The sequence below is a fragment of the Hyperolius riggenbachi genome, chromosome 12, assembly GCF_040937935.1.
Source record: "Hyperolius riggenbachi isolate aHypRig1 chromosome 12, aHypRig1.pri, whole genome shotgun sequence".
NCBI classification, from domain to species: domain Eukaryota; kingdom Metazoa; phylum Chordata; class Amphibia; order Anura; family Hyperoliidae; genus Hyperolius; species Hyperolius riggenbachi.
Genome location: NC_090657.1, coordinates 170,636,784 through 170,659,668, shown reverse-complemented (window position 1 = coordinate 170,659,668; position 22,885 = coordinate 170,636,784). Strand labels below are relative to the sequence as shown.

General features: G+C 49.4%; 2 protein-coding genes across 3 annotated transcripts in view; one reads left to right on the top strand and one right to left on the bottom strand.

The window, feature by feature from the left end:
• RTEL1 (regulator of telomere elongation helicase 1) overlaps window positions 1-22,885 on the bottom strand; it is a 441,366-nt gene that overhangs the window by 417,675 nt on the left and 806 nt on the right. The gene's annotated exons all lie outside the window — the stretch shown is intronic.
• The window catches only part of STMN3 (stathmin 3), a 38,423-nt gene that overhangs the window by 14,776 nt on the left and 762 nt on the right, over window positions 1-22,885 (top strand). Inside the window, exons 2-4 of one of the 2 annotated variants that reach the window (XM_068262480.1) lie at window positions 6,683-6,790; window positions 13,694-13,869; window positions 20,022-20,213. In XM_068262480.1, coding sequence (XP_068118581.1) covers window positions 6,683-6,790; window positions 13,694-13,869; window positions 20,022-20,213 — 476 coding nt within the window. The remainder of the gene's footprint in view (window positions 1-6,682; window positions 6,791-13,693; window positions 13,870-20,021; window positions 20,214-22,885) is intronic. The other variant, XM_068262481.1, reaches the window with a different exon arrangement.

Below are 22,885 nucleotides of genomic sequence, written 5' to 3'. Positions count from 1 at the left end.
ACAGTAAACTAGCTACAGTGTGTGCTGATCTCTGCTGTCTCCAGTATGTACAGTATAAGCTGTTACTCTGTGCCTGTACTGATAGTAAACTAGCTGCAGCGTGTGCTGATCTCTGCTGCCTCCAGTATGTACAGTATAAGCTGTTACTCTGTGTCTGTACTGATAGTAAACTAGCTGCAGTGTGTGCTGAACTCTGCTACCCCCAGTATGTACAGTATAAGCTGTTACTCTGTGTCTGTACTGACAGTAAACTAGCTTCAGTGTTTGCTGATCTCTGCTACCCCCAGTATGTACAGTATAAGCTGTTACTCTGTGCCTGTACTGATAGTATACTAGCTGCAGAGTGTACTGATCTCTGCTACCCCCAGTATGTACAGTATACGCTGTTACACTGTGCCTGTACTGATAGTAAAGTAGCTGCAGTGCGTGATCACTGCTACCTCCAGTATGTACAGTATAAGCTATTACTCTGTGCCTGTACTGATAGTAAACTAGCTGCCGTGTGTGCTGATTTTTGCTACCTCCCGGATGTACAGTATAAGCTGTTAGTCTGTGTCTGTACTGATAGTAAACTAGCTGCCGTGTGTGCTGATCCCTGCCACCGCCAGTATGTACAGTATAAGCTGTTAGTCTGCGACTGTACTGATAGTAAACTAGCTGCAGTGTGTGCTGATCTCCGCTACCTCCAGTATGTACAGTATAAGCTGTTAGTCTGTGTCAGTACTGATAGTAATCTAGCTGCAGTGTGTGCTGATCCCTGCTACCTCCAGTATGTACACTGTAAGCTTTTACTCTGGCCTGTACTGATAGTAAACTAGCTGCAGTGTGTGCTAGTTTCTGCTACCTCCAGTACGTACAGTATAAGCTGTTACTCTGTGCCTGTACTGATAGTAAACTAGCTGCAGTGTGTGCTGATCTCAGTTACCATTGGTGTGCACAGCATAAGCTGTTACTCGATTCCTATGCTAATAATAAACTAGCTGCAGTGTGTGCTGATCCACTGCTTCACCGGTTCAGCTGTGTGTTACCAGATTGAGAGTTCCAGACTGTTTGGTGTATGGTTCCCCTCCTCAACTCCTGCTGGAAGCCATCCCATTCACAGTGTATGGCACTTGGTCCCTAACTATTGCCTGAGGGATCACGTCCCAATCGGTGCGGGAGTCTACTTGTGTGTGCGTGCATATGTCAGTTTGCTTGCGTGTGTGTGAGTGCATATGTTCATGTGTGCGCGTGCATATGTCCGAGTGTGTGTGTGCCTGCATATGTCCGTGTGCGTGCGTGCGTGCATATGTCTGCGTGCATGTGTGCCTGCATATGTCCGTGTGCGTGTGTGCCTGCATATGTCAGAGTGTGTGCGTGCATATGTCCACGTGCGTGTGTGCCTGCATATGTCCGTGTGCATGCGTGCATATGTCCACGTGTGTGCATTTGTCCGTGTCGGTGCATGTGTGCCTCCATATGTCTGTGTGCATGCGTGCATTTAGTGTGTGTGTGCCTCCATATTTCCGTGTGCGTGCGTGCATATGTCCGTGCATATGTCCCCTTTAAGGTGTATACATATCTTTAGTAAGTGTCTCCCATAAGCATAAAGCTCAATCAGGTCAAAGCTACAGGCAATGAGTGCTGTACAGACACATCGCTCAGGTATACTCAGGTGGTAAGTGTGGTTTCTATGTAGAGCAGAGAAAGTATAATGGCCTAATTCATGACAGAGGAGCTTCTGGCGGACAGAATAAGGAGAGGAGCAATGCACTCGCCGGTCAGTGTCATTGAATGTTCCGGCATACCAGAAACGTTGTGCAATTTGAAAACACATATTCCCGGCTTATGGTGATGGTGGCAGTGCTCACCTTTAGCAAATATACACACACACACACACACACACACACACACACACACACACACACACATGTGTGTGTGCCTGAATATGTACGTGCGTGTGTGTGCGTGCATTTGTCCATGTGTGTGTGTGTGCGTGCATATGTCCGTGTGTGTGCTTGCGTGCGTGCATATGTCCATGTGTGTGCGTGCGTGCATATGTCCATGTGTGTGTGTGTGCGTGCGTGCATATGTCCAAGTGTGTGTGTGTGCGTGCGTGCATATGTCTGTGTGTGTGTGTGTGTGTGTGTGTGTATGTCCATGTGTGTGTGTGTGTGCGTGCATATGTGTGTGTGTGTGTGCGTGCGTGCATATGTCATTGTGCTTGAGTGCATATGCCCGTGTGTGTGTGTGCGCGTGCATATGTCCGTGTGCGTGTGTGCATATGTCCGTGTGTGCGTGCGTGCATATGTCCGTGTGCGTCAGTGCATATGTCCATGTGTGTGTGCGTGCATATGTCCGTGTGTGTGTGTGCGTGCATATGTCCGTGTGTGTGTGTGTGCGTGCATATGTCCGTGTGCGTCAGTGCATATGTCCATGTGTGTGTGCGTGCATATGTCCGTGTGTGTGTGCGTGCATATGTCCGTGTGTGTGTGTGCATGCGTGCATATGGCCATGTGTGTGTGTGTGCATGCATATGTCCGTGTGTGTGTGTGTGCATGCGTGCATATGTCCATGTGTGTGTGCGTGCGTGCATATGGCCATGTGTGTGTGTGTGCGTGCATATGTCCGTGTGTGTGTGTGTGTGTGTGCATGCGTGCATATGTCCATGTGTGTGTGCGTGCGTGCATATGTCCGTGTGCATGAGTGTGTGTGTGCATATGTCCGTGTGCATGCATGCGCTCCTTTAGTAGGTGTCACCTGCAGAGTCTGTCAGAGGGGTTCCTACCTGCAGACTTTCATTCTTAATACATTGAAAGAACGGAAGGGCCTTAGTATGTGAATCAGGTAAATTGAGCGCAAATATAAAGCACAGTATGATATGTGGCTATGGTGGCACTGATTGAGCAATTTGGGGCGCCGGTTCAGAACCAGCAGAGTTAGCAGTGGAGGAGAATGCAGAGTTAGCAGCAAAGGTGCACCAGGGCTTGGCTATTAATACAGCCAAAATCTATCCATCAGCGAAGACAGCAGCTACCGGAGAAGGTAGCTCTGGTACTCCAGCTAGGCGTTCGGTGTTCTGCTATTATGTAGCCCATCCCCAGATAACGGTGGAGGGATCAGTGAAGGTGCGCTGGGTTTCCGAGCTGGCAGCAAAAGTGCACCTGTTGTTTGGCTATTATATAACCGAACCACGATGGATGCACCAGTGGAGGTGTGTAAGTGGTGCCAGGCCTAGATATCGGCAATCACGGCCAGCTGGGGAGGACAATTATGGAAGCCCTCTGTTCAGCTGCTGAATACTAGATTGGATGCTCAGCTCCGTTCCATTAGTGTTAGTTTACACAAGACAAATAACATGGACTCAAAGCATCTAGGGTGAACTCTATAGGCAGTAGCAGTGTTAGGGAGTCTAGCCCAAATGAATAGGTGCTGGCTTACTGAACAGGAAGAGCCAAGATTCAAACCCAGGTCTCCTGTGTCAGAGGCAGAGCCCTTAACCAGTACACTATCCAGTGTTGGGGTAGGTTAGAGTGTAGGCGTTGGTGGAGAGGGGGTTAGTCTTAGGTGTTGGTGGGTGGTAGTTAGTTAGTCATAATTTTTGGAAGGTTAGTGCTAGGCGTTGGTTGGGGAGGTTAATGCTAGGGACAGATACTCACCCATACCAACCTTCGCCAGGGAAAGCTAATATTTGAGTATCAGTAACATTACCAATATTCTAATTATCAGCAAAATCTTGTACCCAGATTTACCTTTTATGGACGTAGGCGCTTGAAATCCACGCCATGTTAACTCAGGGCTGTGGAGTCGGTACAAAAATCCACCGACTCCGACTCCTCAGTTTAGGATTCTACCAACTCCGACTCCTCTAATTTGCATATTACAATCTTGTTGATTGAAAGTATGTAACATGAAATTCGTCTCTTAACTGCCAACGCTTAGGAATTTTAAAAGACAACTGAAGTGAGAAGGATGTGGAGACTGCCATATTTATTCCCTTTAGTCATAGACTAAAACTAGTCCTTGGTAAGAGTACTTGTAAAAGGTACAGACCGGAACAAAGAACATCTATCAGGCCCTAGGCAATGTAACTGTGGGTACATGTAAGAGTGATGTGCAGGTACTCTGCAGGGGAATTGTAATAGATTGCGGAAAAGCCGACGCGCGGACTGGCAGCGAGGGGGCTGGTTCCGCATCCAGCTCAGCGGTTTACACGCGGCGGCGTGCGTCTGATGTGGCTGGGCCTTCTAGTGCACACAGATTGAGGAATACGCGCGCGCGCTGAGAGGGGGAACCTTTATGACAAACGAAGAGGGATCAGCTGACCAGGTTGGTCAGCTGATCTCAGAGCGGGCGGCTATTGGTTGATCAGCGATGGGTGGCGCCGGGGAGCACCGCTCTATATATAGTTATTGCTGGTCAGTCTCAAGTTGTCTGCCGTTGCGAACACTTACGTGAAAGCACTTAGACCATACTGTGTTAGAACCAGGTGCCCCTGGGGATTCACACTGAGCCAGATTACTATTGTGTTATACTTCAGACTAGTTCCAGGGTGTTGAGACCACGGTCCTCACACCCAAGACTGGGGATACTGTGTTACTATTGTGTTATACTTCGGACTAGTTCCAGGGTGTTGAGACCACGGACCTCACACCCAAGACTAGGGATACTGTGTTACTATTGTGTTATACTTCAGACTAGTTCCAGGGTGTTGAGACCACGGACCTCACACCCAAGACTAGGGATACTGTGTTACTATTGTGTTATACTTCAGACTAGTTCCAGGGTGTTGAGACCACGGACCTCACACCCAAGACTAGGCCTTGTTTGATATCTGTTATGACCTATTGCTTTCCTGACTCTCCTTCTGCTTTCTGATTCGGTACCTACGCATATCTGATTACCTGTTGCCAACCCTGCCTGTCCCTGGTTACCGAATCAACCTTCTGTCTCTGTACCTTACCTGCTTGTGTGTTGCCGACCTAGCCTGCCTGACCTTGCGAGCTGTTACTCTCTATTGAGGGATTAGTTCTCAGTGCTGCGTGTGACGCCCACCTTCTAGGTGTCATTTAGCCACAGGGCCTTCCTGCTCCTCGGGTGGTCCTACTCAAAGTCATTACTGTTGCACCAAACACTCACACTATATAGGTGTCCAGACATTAGTCATACTCGGATTATTGGTGATTCTGCAGATCATCCATAATCGGGTATATATCTGTATTACTGGTGATACTGCAGATCACCAATAATCAGATTCTCTATTGGTGTTGACACCGATCGTTACAGGAATAAGGAGATTCTTCCTCTATTAGACATTCTTCATGCACAATCTGAACCAGGTTTATGGGTGATAGACAACACCTCTGTGTTCAATGTGCACAACATTCTCAGTGGATTCCCTGCAGCTCTGTGGAGAGTGCATATGTAGAGTATAGTAATACTGTGTAACAAAGTAAACCTGAGACAGATGAAATTAAAGTTTTATACATACCTGGGGCTTCCTCCAGCCCCCTTCAGGCTAATCAGTCCCTCGCTGTCCTCCTCCGCCACCTGGATCTTCTGCTATGAGTCCTGGCAATTGAGCCAGTCTGGCGTAGTGCGCATGCACACACTCTGCCACCAGGAGCATACTACATCTGCGCAGCACTATTGCGCAGGCGCAGAAAGCTCCTGGATGTGGAAGCGGCATGCGGCCAGACTGCGCTGACTGGCTGAATTACCAGAACTCATAGCAGAAGATCCAGGTGGTGGAGGTGGACAGCGAGGGACTGATTAGCCTGAAGGGGGCTGGAAGAAGCCCCAGGTATGTATAAAACTTTTCTTTTCATCCTTCTCAGGTACCATTTAATTCGTAGTCACCAAACCAAATTTTAACAACATATCAAATGATTTGATTTCATGAGCAAAGCAAAGCAAAGTACATTTGCATAAATCAGAATCAATGCAGAATTTACCATCTCTATTAGTGACACGGCTACACATCAGGCTTTATACTTACAGCATAGATGTAATTATGTAGTCTATATAAGAGATTCCTATGTACACATCATATATACAGTCACAGTCAGATGTGTATATCTGACTTTAAAAATACAGGGACTGCTTTATTGAAGCAGCACAATTAACTAATTTTGATTGGTTTATTTCATTTGTTGTGGACTAAGCACAGCTATTACTGTATGTATAAATTATTTATGATGACTATTATCTGAGGAATAGAACATTTTATCATATTTTCTATTTTAATTACAGTTTACATTCATTAGGAGTCGGAGTCGGTGTATTTTTTCTTGACTCCGACTCCAGGCACCCAAAATTGCCCCGACTCCGACTCCACAGCCCTGTGTTAACTGCCTCTTATACCTGCCAGAACGTACATTAAACACTCATAACTGTGCAGTCCCAGCCGTTTGTGTGGCTCTCTCGCCGCTGCACTCTGCTCAGTCAGCTGTCTAATGACAGCTGAGCTCCGTGTGCCAGTCAGGAGCCAATTTCATTGGCTTCTGACCCTGTGATCACTGTGAGCCATTCACAGTAGTTAAATAGGGAAAAAAAAAAGACTCTGGTCCTTATGGGGCCAAAGTCCGTTGGTTCCGAAATTATTACCAGGCGCTCTGTATGTATGTATGTATGCCACAGGGTGCTATACAGTCATTTCTCCTATAAGAACAGTGTAGTAAACTGTGAATTTTCTGTTTTGCAGCCTACAAAGAGAAGATGAAGGAGCTGTCTATGCTATCTCTGATCTGCTCTTGCTTCTACTCCCAGCCTCATCCCAACACAGCTTACCAGTATGAAGGTGAGTATGAAGGTGAGTCAGCACACGTCTCTCTTCCAATTGTACACAGCACAGGAGACATTTATCATTGTTAAAGGACATCCGAGGTGAAAATAAAGTAATGAAATAAACAATTGTATCTATCCTCCTTCTCCTAAAAATGACTTTTTAAGGTATTCCACAGTTTTATTTTATATTTAACCTTCCTGGCGGTAACCCCGATTTTCTTAATTTTTTTTTTGCTGGACGCAGCTAGCACTTTGCTAGCTGCGCCAGCACACTGATCGCCGCCAGCCTGCGCCCGATCGCCGCTATCCGTTGCGGCGCGCGCCCCCCCCCCCCCAGACCCCGTGCGCTGCCTGGCCAATCAGTGCCAGGCAGCGCCGAGGGGTGGATCGGGACTCCCAATGACGTCACGACGTCGCTGACGTCGGTGACGTCATCCCGCCCCGTCGCCATGGCGACGGGGGAAGCCCTCCAGGAAATCCCGTTCTTTGAACGGGATTCCCTGATCGGAGATCGCCGAAGGCGATCGAAGAGGGCGGGGGGATGCCGCTGAGCAGCGGCTATCATGTAGCGAGCCCTAGGCTCGCTACATGATTTAAAAAACAAATAAAAACTGCCGCGCTGCCTCCTGGCGGAATTTTTCATACCGCCAGGAGGGTTAAACCTACTTTTCAAGTTTTTACGGTTTTATTGTTTTTTCTCAATGAAACATTCATTGAAGTATGCCAGAGCTAAAATCTACGAACTATTGGCCTTTTTTATCTGTTCCTGTTCTCAGAAGCCATTTTCTGCTAGGAAAGTGGTTTATAGTTATAATTTCTTATCAGTGAGGTTCACATTGTAGTCTGACTCAGTACTGACTCAGACAGGAACTGCCACTTACATATCTGATGTTTAACTCTTTCAGGCAGAGAAAGAAAACAAGAAACATAGCATAGTTATTTGTGTGCTAGGCACTGTGCATACACATGTCTATCTCATCATGTCCCATGTCACCTCGGGTATCCTTTAGGCTGCTTTCACAGTGGGACATTACAGGCGCACATTACAGCAGCCTGTAACGCAGCCCAACGCACAGCAATGAAAAATCAATGGACTGTTCACAGTGCCCACGTTGTGTTGGAGTATAACGCAGCACGTTCAATGAAAGTGTTGTGCATTATACTCGTATTTGGCTGCGTTCGGATGTTTGCACATGCTCAGTACTTTTTTTTATAAATTTGCTGCATGCGCCATTTTTGTTCGATAGTATGCGTCAAAAAGTACGCATCACGGACGCATTAAGAGATGCATAACGCGGCTCTATATAACGTCCAACTTCAATACTAACATGCGTTGCGTTAGAGGCACGTTATGCGACCTTAACGTCGCATGAAACGCAACGTCTTAGTGTGAAAGAGCCCTTAAAGTAACCTAAACACCTCATCTATAAAAAATATGTCAAATTAACCTTTGTAAATGATGTCTACTTTGTGGGATGCAGCGTCAAATTAACTTACCTACAGGTGTTACTCTGTAGCCCCCGTCTCCACGAAGGCGTCCACCTTACTGCCACACGGCCTCAGTTCAAAGTGGCCACAAGTCCAGCATATTCCTGACTGCTGTGTTTGCTGGGAGATGTAGTCTGTAATCCCTTTACATATCCTGGCATGCACAGTGCCCCCCACACTGAGTAATAAGGATATTCACGTTGCCGGGATCCATGCGCTGCATGTACTTACTTCCTGGTCCTGCATTCCATCTCATAGTAATAGTGCCCTCTAGTATCCTAATTTACCCACTCTGCATGCGCCCTCCGCTGTGCCCCACCATGCAGCTGCCACTTGGGCAATGCCTAGCCTCTCCTCACCTGCCCATAGACATGGGCCTGAAGGTGGCCATTAACGATCCAATTTCTAGCGAAAAATAGTTCGAGCGATCAGATAATTCTGATCGAAAGAAAAATTGTTCACTACACCATCAACGAACCAATCTTTGCTTCCTATCTATCACAACTAAAGAGAAATTCCAAATTTTGGTTTGACAAAAATCCAATCGGAAGACTATTTTTATAATCGGTCGTAATCGATTGTGCCCATCAACTGATCTGATCAGAATTTCTGATTGCTCGAACGATTTTTCACTAGACATTGGACTATTAGTGGCCACCTTTACTATTCAGTTAGGTGAAGTCAGATTGCAGAACAGTTCTCTCTGATAACTAATCAGAGGTTAGAAAAACTTGTCTGTGGCTGTGACAACCATTTCCTGGTGGCAGCGAGGAGATAAGACATTCATGCGATCATCATTACTCTGTATGGGAGCAGAATAACCAGAATAAGTGCAGCCGATGCCGGTAATACAGTTATGGCCCCTTTCATATTTATCATGTCATGGTGTGTTGCGATACTCTCCCCGCCGCAGCTGGTTGCAGTGGTCATGAATGTCTATGAGACATGCCACCATGCTCTTCAGGCCCCTTGCACACTTGCGTGCTGCGTTGCCCGGCGTTACGCTACCCTGCTGCATCTCCGCAAGGGCCATGCAAGTCTATGGAGATGCAACACAGTGTGTTAGAAATATCAAAGTCGCCGCATTCCCAACGCAAAGGCTTCAGCACGTTATCGCATGATCCATGCCTACTGCACAGATTATGCAGTAATGCAAGTCAATGCAATGCGACAGTCCCACTGCGCTCTCCTCAAATTCCTACAATGAATAAAAGCAATCTCTCATATTGTGATACTACATAGGTATTCAAACTTCCTTCATTGCACATCAAGCATGCATCTCCCAGTGTATGTGAATCACACCATGCTCTATGTGAGTTCACTGCACACCCCCTTCCACCTTCAGCTCTCCAGATCACAACCACCTCAGCTTGCAGGTGGATCAAGCGCTTATTGAGATTCCTCACTGCTGCATAATGCTGCGTTTTAATCCATAAAAAGCAAATATAAAAACAACATTGCGTAGCACTGTTAAAAAGTTAGCTTCCAATTGCGCGCCCTTGGTTTTCATCAAGCACATCGAATATCAATCTACCCTGCTGCCCATCTGGTTTCCGTGGCTTATCCACGATGCTAGCTCACTGTACTCCCAGTGCAGCTGTGGTTTCTCTCTGATATTCGTATATCGTGCTTCCTTCCAGCTGGTGGGTGTGCTGACGTCAGACCTGCTGGCTCCATCCTACACGTTTCGTCGCCACTTCCGGATTCATCATGGGCAAGTCAATGGGCGACGCGGCGCTTATGCACAGCCCGACGGGAATCTCAGTAACGTACTTCCTGTATATCCTCTCAGGCATAGCTCCTGCAAGGGTATCTCCTCTCTGGCATAGCTCTTGTAGGCACATCTCCTCTCAGGTGTAGCTCCTGCAGGCGTATCTGTTCTCAGATGTAGCTCCTGCAGGTATATCTCCTGCAGGCGAATCTCCTCTCAGGTGTATCTCCTCTCAGGCATCACTCCTGCATGTGTATCACCTCTCAGGTGTAGCTTCTCTCAGGTGTAGCTCCTGCAGGTGTATCTCTTCTCAGGTGTAGCTCCTGAGGTTGTATCTCCTCTGAGGCGTAGCTTCTGCAAGAGTATCTCCTCTCAGGCATAGCACCTGCAGATGTATCTCTTCTCAGGCATAGCTCCTGCAGGCGTATCTCTTCTCAGGCGTAGCTCCTGTAGTCATATCTCCTCTCAAACTTTGCTCCTGCAGATGTATCTCCTCTCTGGTGTAGCTCCTGCAGCTGTATCTCTTCTCAGGGGTAGCTCCTGCAGGTGAATCTCCCCTCAGGTGTAGCTCCTGCAGGTGTTTTTCCTCTCATCTGTAGATCCTACAAGTGTATCTCCTCTCAGGCGTAGCTCCTGCAGGAGTATCTCCTCTCAGATGTAGCTCCTGCAGGTGTATCTCTTCTCACATGTATTTCTTCTTAGGTGTAGATCCTACAGGTGTATCTGCTCTCAGGGGTAGCTCTTGCAGGAGTATCTCCTCTCAGGCGTATCTCCTGCAGGCATATCTCCTCTCACATGTATTTCCTCTCAGGTGTAGCTCCTGCAGGTGTATCTCCTCTCAGGCGTAGCTCCTGCAGGCGTATCTCTTCTCAGGCGTTGCTCCTGTAGGCATATCTCCTTTCAGGCATTGCTCCTGCAGGCGAATCTCCCCTTAGGTGTAGCTCTTGCAGGTGTATCTCTTCTCACACGTATTTCTTCTCAGGTGTAGATCGTATAGGTGTATCTGCAGGAGCATCTCCTCTCAGGCAACTCTCTTGCAGGCATATCTCCTCTCACATGCATTTCCTCTCAGGTGTAGTTCCTGTAGGCATATCTCCTTTCAGGCATTGCTCCTGCAGGCAAATCTCCCCTCAGGTGTAGCTCCTGCAGGCGTATCTCTTCTCCGGTGTAGATCCTGCTGGCATATCCCCTATTAGACATAGCTCCTACAGGCTTATCTCCTCTCAGGCACAGCTCATGCAGGAGTATCCCCTCTCAGGCGTATCTCCTCTCAGGTGTAGCTCCTTCAGACATATTTCCTCTCAGGTGTATCTCCTCTCAGGTGTATCTCCTGCAGGTGTATCACCTTTCAGGTGTAGCTCCTGCAGGCATATATCCTCTCAGGTGTAGGTCCTGGAGACTTATCTCCTCTCAGATGTAGCTCCTGCAGGTGTATCTCCTCTCAGATGTAGCTCCAGCAGGCTTAGATCCTGCAGGCTTATCTCCTCTCAGGTGTAGCTCCTGCAGACATATTTCTTCTCAGGTGTACCTCCTCCAGGTGTATTTCCTCTCAGCTGTAGCTCCTGCAGGTGGATCTCCTCTCACATGTATTTCTTCTCAGTTGTAGATCCTACAGGTGTGTCTGCTCTCAGGAGTATCTCCTGCAAGCATATCTCCTCTCACACGCATTTCCTCTTAGATGTAGCTCCTGCAGCCATATCTCCTCTCAGGCGTAGCTTCTGCAGGTGTATCCCCTTTCAGGCATATCTCCTCTCAGGTGTAGCTCCTGTAGGCATATCTCCTCTCAGGTGTAGCTCCTGCAGGTGTATCACCTTTCAGGCGTAGCTCCTGCAGGTGTATTTCCTCTCAGGTGTAGACCCTGCAGGCTTATCTCCTCTCAGGTGTAGCTCCTGCAGATGCAATTCCTCTCAGGTGTAGCTCCTGCAGGTGTATTTCTTCTCAGGTGTAGATCCTACAGGAGTATCTCCTCGCAGGTGTAGCTCCTGGAGGCGTATATCCTCCCATGCATTTCTGCTCAGGTGTAGATCCTACGGGTTTATCTGCTCTCAGGGGTAGCTCCTGCAGGAGTATCTCCTCTCCGGGGTAGCTCCTCCCAGGTGTAGCTCCTGCAGGCTTATCTCCTCTCAGGCATAACTCCTGCAAGCATATCCCCTCTCAGTATTTCCTCTCAGGCGTAGCTCCTGCAGGCGTATCTCCTCTCAGGCGTAGCTCCTGCAGTTATATCTCCTCTCAGGTGTAGATCCTCTCAGGTGTAGCTCCTGCATGTGTATTTCCTCTCAGGTGTAGATCCTGCAGGTGTATCTCCTCTCAGGTGTAGCTCCTGTCTTTATCACCTTTTTGGTGTAGCTCCTGTTGGCTTATCTCCTCTCAGGTATAGATCCTGCAGGCATATCTCCTCTCACATGTATTTCCTCTCAGGTGTAGCTCCTGCAGGCTTGTCTCCTTTCAGATGTACTGTAGCTCCTGCAGGCCTATCTCCTCTCAGGCATAGCTCCTGCAGGTGTATCTCCTCTCATGCGTAGCTGCTTCAGGTGTATCTCCTCTCAGGGGTAGCTCCTGCGGGTGTATCCCCTCTCAGGCTTAGCCTTTGCAGGTGTATCTCCTTTCAGGTGTAGCTCCTGCAGCTGTATCTCCTCTCAAGGGTAGTTTCTCTCCAGAGTAGATCCTCCCAGGTGTAGCTCCTGCAGGCTTATCTCCTCTCAGGCATAACTCCTGCAAGCATATCCCCTCTCAGTATTTCCTCTCAGGCTTAGCTCCTGCAGGTGTATCTCCTCTCAGGTGTAGCTCTTGCAGTTGTAGCTCCTCTCAGGCTTAGCTCCTGTAGGTGTACCTTCTCTCAGGCGTAGTTCCTGCAGGCGTATCTCCTCTCAGGCTTAACTCCTGCAGTTGTACCTCTTCTCAAGTGTAGCTCCTGCAGGTGTATATCCTCTCAGGCTTCGCTCCTGTAGGTGTATCTGCTCTCAGGCGTAGCTCCTGAAGGCGTATCTCCTCTCAGATGAAGCTCCTGCAGTTGTATCCCCTCTCAGATGTAGCTCCTGCAGGTGTATCTCCTCTCAGATGTAGCTCCTGCAGTTGTATCTCCTCTCAGGTGTAGCTCCTGCAGGTGTATCTCCTCTCAGGTGTAGCTCCTGCAGGTGTATCTCCTCTCAGGCTTACCTCCTGTAGGTGTATCTGCTCTCAGGCATAGCTCCTGCAGGTGGATCTCTTCTCAGGCTTAGCTCCTGCAGGTGTATCTCCTCTCAGGTGTAGCTTCTGCAGTTGTATCTCCTCTCAGGTGTAGCTCCTGCAGGCGTATCTCATCTCAGGCTTAGCTCCTGCAGGTGTATCTCCTCTCAGGATTATCTACTCTCAGGTGTAGCTCCTGCAGGTGTATCTCCTCTCAGGTGTAGCTCCTGCAGGCATATTTCCTCTCAGGGACTCCCTCTCCTCTTAAGGTGCGTACAAACGCACTATGGAAGCCAACGACGGGTCCGTCAGACCCTCCCGCTTGGCCGATTTTCAGCAGACAGTAGTGCGTGTGTACGCACTGTCAGCGGACTGATAAGGCTGTTCCTGAACGATCTGCTCGGACCCGTCGTTGGCTTCCGTAGTGTGTGTGTACAATTTGCATGTAAGCTGGAGTTGTTTGCATGCCATTGACCCTCTCTCTTATCAGAATTGATTAGGGTGCTGTCCAGTCCTGGTATAACATTGTGTATAACAATGATCTGTGCTTCTGTACACTTACAGACATGGAGGTAAAGCAGCTGAATAAACGGGCGTCAGGGCAGAGCTTTGAGGTGATTCTGAAGTCTCCCTCAGACCTGTCCCCAGACAGCCCCCCACTGGCCATCTCTCCCAGGAAGAGGGACATCTCTCTGGAGGAACTGCAGAAGAGGCTGGAGGCCGCAGAGGAGAGGAGGAAGGTACGCACCGTCACTCACTGCGCATTACTCAGTCTGTAAAAATGCTATTTGCAAAGTTAAAGAGAATCTGAAGTGATCTAAAAAGCAAACAAATAAGATACCTAAGATAAGTAAAGCCTCTGGATCCCCATTGCAACATCCTCCTACCGACCACCACCACCACTGCCCGTGACCGCGCTCCTTTTCATGCAAAAGCGCAGACTTGCCAACAGAACGGCTCATGGGTGAGCAGCTCCAGCTTACTACACAGGCACAGCATGAAAAGGAACGCAGCCACGATAACTATCGTCATGTTCTCAGGGTCTGCACGCGGCAATGGTGGAGGCAAGGAGGACATGGAAAGCCTCTCCAGGATGCATAGGCTTCCCTCTTCTTAAAGGGAATCCGAAGTGAAAATAAACTTATGATATAATGATTTGTATGTGTAGTACAGCTAAGAAGTAGAACATTAGCAGCATAGAAATTGTTTCCTGTACAGGGAGAGTTAAGAAACTTCACTTTGTTATCTGTGCAAAAGAGCTTATCTGAGCTCCATGACTGGCATGACGGTGGCTGCTTTCTGGAGCATTTATACATCGAAGAAACAGTCAGACATATTTAGATAACATTTTTACTTCTGGGAAGTTGTAATTGTAATTGCAAATATTTGAGAATTATGCAATGTAATAAAAAAAAGCTATATATCTAAAAATTCAAATTATACTTTTTTTCTTTGTTATTAATGTTCTATTAATTATCAGTACTACACATACAAAATTTTTACATCATAAGGTTTTTTTTCACTTCAGTGTCACTTTATGTATCTTTTTTTTTAAAGGGAACCAGAGAGGAACGAGGGGTGAAAAAGGGCAAAGATTTTATACATACCTGGGGCTTCTTCCAGCCCCATAAGCCTGAATCGCTCTCACGCCGCCGTCCTCAGCTTCCTGGATCCGCCGGTACCGGGCCCGTCACTTCCGGCGGACGCGGCCAATTGTCCGCATCACAGGGGCTCCCTCCATACATGTACGCATGCGGCTGCGCAGTGAGCAGCCACATGCGTATCTGTATGGGGAAAGCACCCTGTGATGCGGAGAATTGGCCGCGTCCGCCGGCCGACTTGCCGACTCGCGGCAATGACGGGACCCGGTGGCGGCGGATCCAGGCAGCGGAGGACGGCGGCGTGGGAGCGATCCGTGCGTATGGGGCTGGAGGAAGCCCCAGGTATGTATAGTTCATCCTTTCTGGTTCCCTTTAAAGTTCGCCAAACTGCACAAAAAATAAAATAAAATTTGAATTTGATAAGCATCGAGGGCCTTTAAGGCATTGTGATTCAATTGCGATATTTTCAAATTTAAATCTTTATAGTTTTTCTATGCATTTTGCAATTTTTTTTTTATTGTGTAATTGCATTCTTTTTATTTGTTTCATTAGCATCTGGATCGCCTTTCATATGCAGCCCCTTTTCACTGCAGCCACCCAAGGCTCAAGCCTTTTTGGCCTATCCAGAAATCCTGCCCTGACTGCAGGAGCCCAAGAGCTGTAAGGTCCCATTCACACTAGGGATCGTAAAACGCTAGCAAAGTCGGTAGCGTTTGGCGACAGGGATTTTTTCGCAATGAACACATTTTATTGGACATTTTTGCAATTTTTGAGCAATCGGAATTTGTTTTTGTTTTTGTTTTTTTTAACATTTCTATTGCAATGGCTCTGAAACTGCGAAGAAACACTGCATGCACCACGTCTGCGTTTACCACGAATCGCAGCAGTGAGATCTCTGCCATATACTTTTAATTACACTAGTGCTTGTAAAAGTGCGAGCGAGCACTGGGGATTGGTGGTAAACGCCTGCAAATCACGCCAGTGTGAATGGGCCCAAAGGGGTCCCTGACTACTACTTCACTCCCTCTGATAAAGGCGTCCATCCTTCAGATCAGGTGTTTTTGTGGCTACACTTTTTATGGAAGTGTGAAGGTTGTTATGAAAGGTGTGAAGATTACAATGACCATACTTGTTCTATGACCCTTGCAAGATGGACCCCAGGCTGTGAAGGTCACCAGGGGAGGCAAGGGTAGGTGCAAACATTGGGGGACCCATTAAAGTTTTGCTGGGGTTCCCATGATTTATAGTTAAGCCTCTGCAGTAGACTATGGCAGTAGTTATTGGTCTATGTCCATAATAGTATCCCCCCCCCCCCCCCCCTGCACTATTACACACCAGCAGGGCAGCTTACTGAGTGTGCTTCAAGTTCACTGCATGCTTGTAGTTTGAGAACAATAATGTAAGTGCAAAGTTTATGAGCAGCAGTGGCGTCCCTACCATGGGGCGGCCAGGAGCGCTCCGCTCCGGGTGTCAGCTCCAGGGGGGGTGTCATCAAGGCCTCCCCAGAAGCCTTGATGACACAGGAGGGGAAGCAGCGCTGAAGGAGGGGTGGCAGCGTCGGCGGGGAGGGGGGAAATACCCCCCACATCTCCCTCACCTGGGTCCCCTCCTTCCGCGCTTCCCCTCCACGGGCGCCGGCAACGGGCACTGACAGGGCGGCTGATAGCCGCCCTCAGTTTACCCGAGCAGGGCTACGGGAAGATGGCCGCCGAAGCCCGCACTGGAGACAAAAATAGACGGCAAGATGGCCGCCGACGCCATCTTGCCGTCTATTTTTGTCTCCAGTGTGGGCTTCGGCGGCCATCTTCCCGTAGCCCTGCACTGATGACGCAGCAGGAGACGGCGCGGGACATTCAAGAGGAGCTGCGGAGGCTGCCTGGGACTCGGAAGACATCTGCAGGTAAGGTTTTTTTCTTTTACAGGTGCACCGGCCCGGCCACCCACCGCTGCTGCCCACCTACCCACCACTGCTGCCCACCACTGCTGCCCACCTACCCACCAGGCTACCCACCACTACTGCCCACCTACCCACCACTGCTGCCCACCTACCCACCACTGCTGCCCACCACCTACCCACCACTGCTGCCCACCTACCCACCAGGCTACCCACCACTACTGCCCACCTACCCACCACTGCTGCCCACCTACCCACCACTACTGCCCACCTACCCACCGCTGCTGCCCACCTACCCACCACTGCTGCCCACCTACCACCACTGCTGCCCACCTACCCACCACTGCTGCCCACCTACCCACCAGGCTACCCACCACTGCTGCCCACCTACCCACCACTGCTGCCCACCTACCCACCGCTGCTGCCCACCTACCCACCAGGCTACCCAGCAGGCTACCCACCGCTGCTGCCCACCTGCCCACCGCTGCTGCCCACCTACCCACCACTGCTAGCAGGCTACCCACCACTGCTGCCCACCTACCCACCACTGCTGCCCACCTACCCACCGCTGCTGCCCACCTACCCACCAGGCTACCCAGCAGGCTACCCACCGCTGCTGCCCACCTGCCCACCGCTGCTGCCCACCTGCCCACCGCTGCTGCCCACCTACCCACCACTGCTAGCAGGCTACCCACCACTGCTGCCCACCTACCCACCGCTGCTGCCCATCTACCCACCGCTGCTGCCCACCTACCCACCGCTGCTGCCCACCTACCCACCGCTGCTGCCCACCTACCCACCACTGCTGCCCACCTACCCAGCAGGCTACCCACCACTGCTGCCCACCTACCCACCACTGCTGCCCACCTACCCACCACTGCTGCCCACCTACCCACCAGGCTACCCAGCAGGCTGCCCACCTACCCACCACTGCTGCCTACCTACCCACCAGGCTACCCAGCAGGCTACCCACCGCTGCTGCCCACCTACCCACCGCTGCTGCCCACCTACCCACCGCTGCTGCCCACCTACCCACCAGGCTACCCACCACTGCTGCCCACCTACCCACCAGGCTACCCAGCAGGCTGCCCACCTACCCACCAGGCTACCCACCACTGCTGCCCACCTACCCACCACTGCTGCCCACCTACCCACCACTGCTACCCAGCAGGCTGCCCACCTACCCACCAGGCTACCCAGCAGGCTGCCCACCTACCCACCACTGCTGCCCACCTACCCACCACTGCTACCCAGCAGGCTGCCCACCTACCCACCAGGCTACCCAGCAGGCTGGCCACCTACCCACCACTGCTGCCCCCCTACCCACCATGCTACCCACCTACCCACCAGGCTACCCAGCAGGCTACCCACCACTGCTGCCCCCCTACCCACCACTGCTACCCAGCAGGCTGCCCACCTACCCACTAGGCAATCAGGCTGCTCACCCTTCACCACCTACCCACCAGGCTATCAGCTTGCCAACACTCAAATCTGCTACCGATATTGTGTATTTTGTGGTCAGATCTGCTACCGACATTGTGTATTTTGTGGTCAGTTTAACTACCGTCATTATGTATTTTGTGGTCAGTTTAACTACCGTCATTGTGTATTTTGTGGTCAGTTTAACTACCGTCATTGTGTATTTTGTGGTCAGTTTAACTACTGATATTGTGTATTTTGTGGTGAAATCTGGTGCTGACATTGTGTATGTTCTGGTCAAATCTACCGCAAGATTGAATGATTTTTTTCTGGTCAAATCTGCCGACATGATTGAATGTATTTTCTTGTGAAATCTGCTCACATAACGTGTAATGTCTGGTGAAATGTTCTCGCATTACGTGTATTTTATGTTGAAAGCTTCTGACATTTTGTGTATTTTCTGGAGAAAAGCTGCGCAATGATGTGAATTTTCTGGAGAAAGGTTGAATAAAACTTGGGTGCACTTTTAAATTAGCTCCGCCCCATCCGGTCATAGCCACGCCCATTTTTTCGCCGCGGCGCAGGTAGTGTACCGTGGGGGGGGGTGTCTTTCAATACCTAGCACCGGGTGTCAAATGCCCTAGGTACGCCACTGATGAGCAGTCAAAGGCAACGACTGCTGCATATGGCTGGTTCATTTTACGAGACGCATAACATGTATATCATACCAGAATTGTAGGCATCTCATTGAGCCTCCTCACCTGAGATTGAGAATTAGCCTCTTAGGCCTAAAACAAGGTCCGAGCAGCAGCTTAACAAAAAAAGTAATTTACTTATTCGGGGCTTCCTTACAGCCCCTAGTAATCGCTGCAACTCCGCACTCAACTGCTGGCTCCCGGTCCCCTCCGCTGCAGAAGACAACCTCGCGAGGTCGTCCTCTACAGTACTTATGAGCCTGCGCAGTACACTCCACACCACGTGCGAGTGATTGACAGCAGCGCAGGCGCAGTAGAGGACAACATCGTGAGGTTGCCCTCTGCAGTGGAGGGGACCGGGAGCCAGCGGCTGAGTGCGGAGCTGCAGTGAGAGAGATAGCGGCTGCTAGGGGCTGGAGGAAGCCCCGGGTAAGTAAATTACTTTGCACAGACCTTCCCTTTATGCGCTCTTCGCAGCATTTTTGGATCGTTGACAATTGCCAAAAAGCGCTTTGCCAAAGCAAATTTATTGAGGGGGTGGGGGAGCATTTCAGCAATTAGGATTAAGGCAAATCGCAATCACGAGTCCTGCAGCATTTTGGAAGTGTTTGCTCTCCAATACAAGAGATACAAGCACAGCAAAATTACTTTTGAAACGCTTTTCAAATGTGATTTTCCAGCATTTTGGGGGTGATTGTTGCTTTTGTTTTATTTTTTCCATATAGTTTAATATACTTACTGATGTTTGTCTTCTGGCTCATAGCCCTGCCCCTAGCAGAGGAAGTCACAGACGCTTCTCTAATTGTAGCTAGAGATGCACCTGTGACCTATTCTCTCTTCTGCTAGGGGGCAGGGCTATGGGCCAGAAGTTGGACATCAGTATTAAACTTCATTCCCACAGAAAACAGCAAATCAGAAGCTCTGTACAGTTTACTCTACAGCGCCTCCAAATGCCCAGGAATCGCGGCGCCAATTGCTTCGGAAGTTATTTGCACGAAGACCTTGTGTGATTGCAAATTGCAGCAGGGTTCACCAGTGGGCTCAGGGCCGGCGCTACCATAAAGGCAAAGGGGGCGATTGCTCCATGGCCCCGACCTCTGCTGAGGCCCCCGCCGCTCCTCTCTGCAGCTCTGGCCTGTGAGATTCCATGGCAATGTGCATTGGTGAAACAATGTTATATTTATATTGAATGTGGCGTAGATGAGAATTGAAGGAAGGTTTAGTTCAGGTTTCCTTTGAAGGAACACACTTCATGATTGTGGATCTATGCTTCCCCCCTCCAGTCCCAGGAAGCACAAGTGCTGAAACAGCTGGCTGAGAAGCGGGAACACGAGAGAGACGTCCTGCACCGGGCGATAGAGGACAACAACAACTTCAGCCGAATGGCCGAGGAGAAGCTCAACTACAAGATGGAACTCAGCAAGGAGATCCGCGACGCACACCTGTCTGCACTCAGGGAGCGTCTCCGTGAAAAGGTACCTTTGTCCAGTGGCGTCACTAAGGGGGTGTGAGAGAAGCGGACCGCACTGGGCGTCAACAGCAGAGGGGGTGACACCAAGCTGCAGGCTAAAGGAGAGGAGAGTAAGGCTATGTAAATATGGACCAGGCTAGTGCCTGATGTACTTCTCTCTTCTGGCTGCCCCGTATAGAGCTGGTAACAGAGTTCAGAGGCCACCAGGGCAATGTGGCGATCACCTTAACATCCCTCTATTCACCCCTTAGCTAATGTGTCTCCTCCAACTCCCCACCCCACCTCTAATCGTGTGCCCAGCATGGTACTCCCACCCCAGCAAACATGGCCAGCATAACAATCATTAATCCTTCCCCCATAGCAAGTGTATCTCATATAAACCCTTCCAACGAGGGGTGTGACTACAGGGGGGCCCAGAGCTGCTGGGGCCCCCAACTACTAACCTTCCCTTCCTCCGATACAGGGGACTATACTGCACTTGTCATGGGTGTGAAGACCATGATGGCCACACTTGTTTTATGACCCTTGTGAGATTGGCCCCCAGGCTGTGAAGGGCACCAAGGGGAGACAATGGAACATTGGGGGGGGGGGCCCTATCACAATTTCTTTGGGGGGCCCCATGAATTGTAGTTATGCCACTGCCTCCAACCAACATGTGTGGCCAGTGTGGTAATGCTCCCTCTTCCCATAGCAAGCATGGCCGGAACCCCGCCCCCTCCCGCAGGGGTGACACCATAAGTTTCCGCATAAGGTGACACCCACCCAAGTGACGTCTCTGCCGCTGTCTAGGGCATGTGGCTGATGTAAAGGGGCGTTCTATAATGCTGTGGGGAGGAGGAATTAAAGCTGACATCTAAAGCCCAATTTACACGGTACAATTTTCCGTCAGATCGACTGATCTATTAGATCATTTCCAAGCGGTCCGATCAGATTCTGATCGATTTTGAGTACTTATCAACACAAAATCGATCGGAAACAATTTGGACGTCTAGACACGATGCAATTTTTTATCAGATCACTGGACGATCTGATGGAAAATTGTGCAGTGTAGATGGGGCTTTATGTATTTAAGCTACATACACAAGTTAGATGAACCTCTTCCAGACGTAAGTAATTGCAATCCACTCCCTGATCACTACCTCTTATCCCTGCCAATGCGTAGATTTCAGTTGCTAACCGCCGCACAGTACTGTCACTCTCGCCATTCTAGCTGCAGCCCTTGTCCTTATGGCAGCTGAGCTCTGTACACTGCTCAGGAGCTGCTTTCATTGGCTCCTGACCCTGTGATCACTGAGAGCCAATCATAGTGATCACAGCTCGATATATTGTGAAAAAAAGGTCTGTGATCCATAAGGGTCCAGAAACAGCTGGTACGGAAAGGGTTACATTCGGCTGGGGCGGCTGATAAGGACCATCTCAGCAAAGAATCTAGAGAGTATTCAGAATGTGTACAGTGGCTACCTGACGTCACCTAAAGGTCTGGCAGCGACCTCTGAAGTTCGAGCAACCCCAGAGCACATAAAGTCTGGTACACACATCCAATTTTGACTGGCCAATGATTTTACCAAATTTTACCACCTCCATATAGTATAAAGGGTCAACAGAGTTTAAATACTATGAACAGATTGTATAGGTAAAACCTCATACTAACATTTTATAAAAAGAGGTATGTGCTCACAGCTGTAATAATATCAGCATAGACCAGTTCACCTCCGCTTATATACAACTAAATTCAATTCTCAAGAGGTAGCGCTCACAGTTTGCATAGACTATCCACTTAAAGGGACCCTGAGCAGTAGCTAGAATACAAAATTTCACTTACCTTGGGCCTCCTCCAGCCCACCGTAGGCCGCGAAGTCGTGCCAGCGGCTCCCGTTACCAGGCCGGGTGTCGGGAGACACTTCCTGGATCTTGACGCTCGTCGTCATCACACTGGCCAGCGTGACAGGTCTGCACATGCGCAGACCTGTCACGGTGGGCTGGAGGAGGCCCAAGGGAAGTGATTTTTTTTATTCTAGCTCCATCATGGGCAAACTTGGCCCTCCAGCTGTTAAGGAACTACAAGCCCCACAATGCATTGCAGGAGCCTGACAGCCACAGTCATGACTTATACAGGCAAATGCATTGTGGGACTTGTAGTTCCGTAACAGCTGGAGGGCCGAGTTTGCGCATGCCTGTTCTAGTTACTGCTAAGGGTCCCTTTAAATCCAGTCCATAAAACAACATTTACTATATTTTATGCTAAAAAAAATGCCAATTACACTCTCTGCATAGACAGTTCAGCAACAGCCAGTGTGAACCAGTCCTCTCAATTCCACTTGCACCACTATTTCAACAAACAGCAATCCTTCCTTTTCTTTAGGTAGTTCAATGGTCACTTCCCTCCTATATAAACAGGCCACCACCACACCCTTTTGTGGTTCACTCACTGCGGCTGGAGGCAGAATAAAAGGACACAGAGGCTGGTGATTGTTTGCAGAATGTGCCTCTGTGTCCTAATATTGATTTCACAAACCCAACCGGGGTTCTCTTTAAAGGGAACCTAAACTGTGACGCATATGAATTTTTCCTTTTAAAAAAAATACCAGTTGCCGAACTCTCCTGCTGATCTTGTGTCTCTAATACTTTCAGCCACAGCCCCTCAACAAGCATGCAGATCAGGTGCTCTGACTGAAG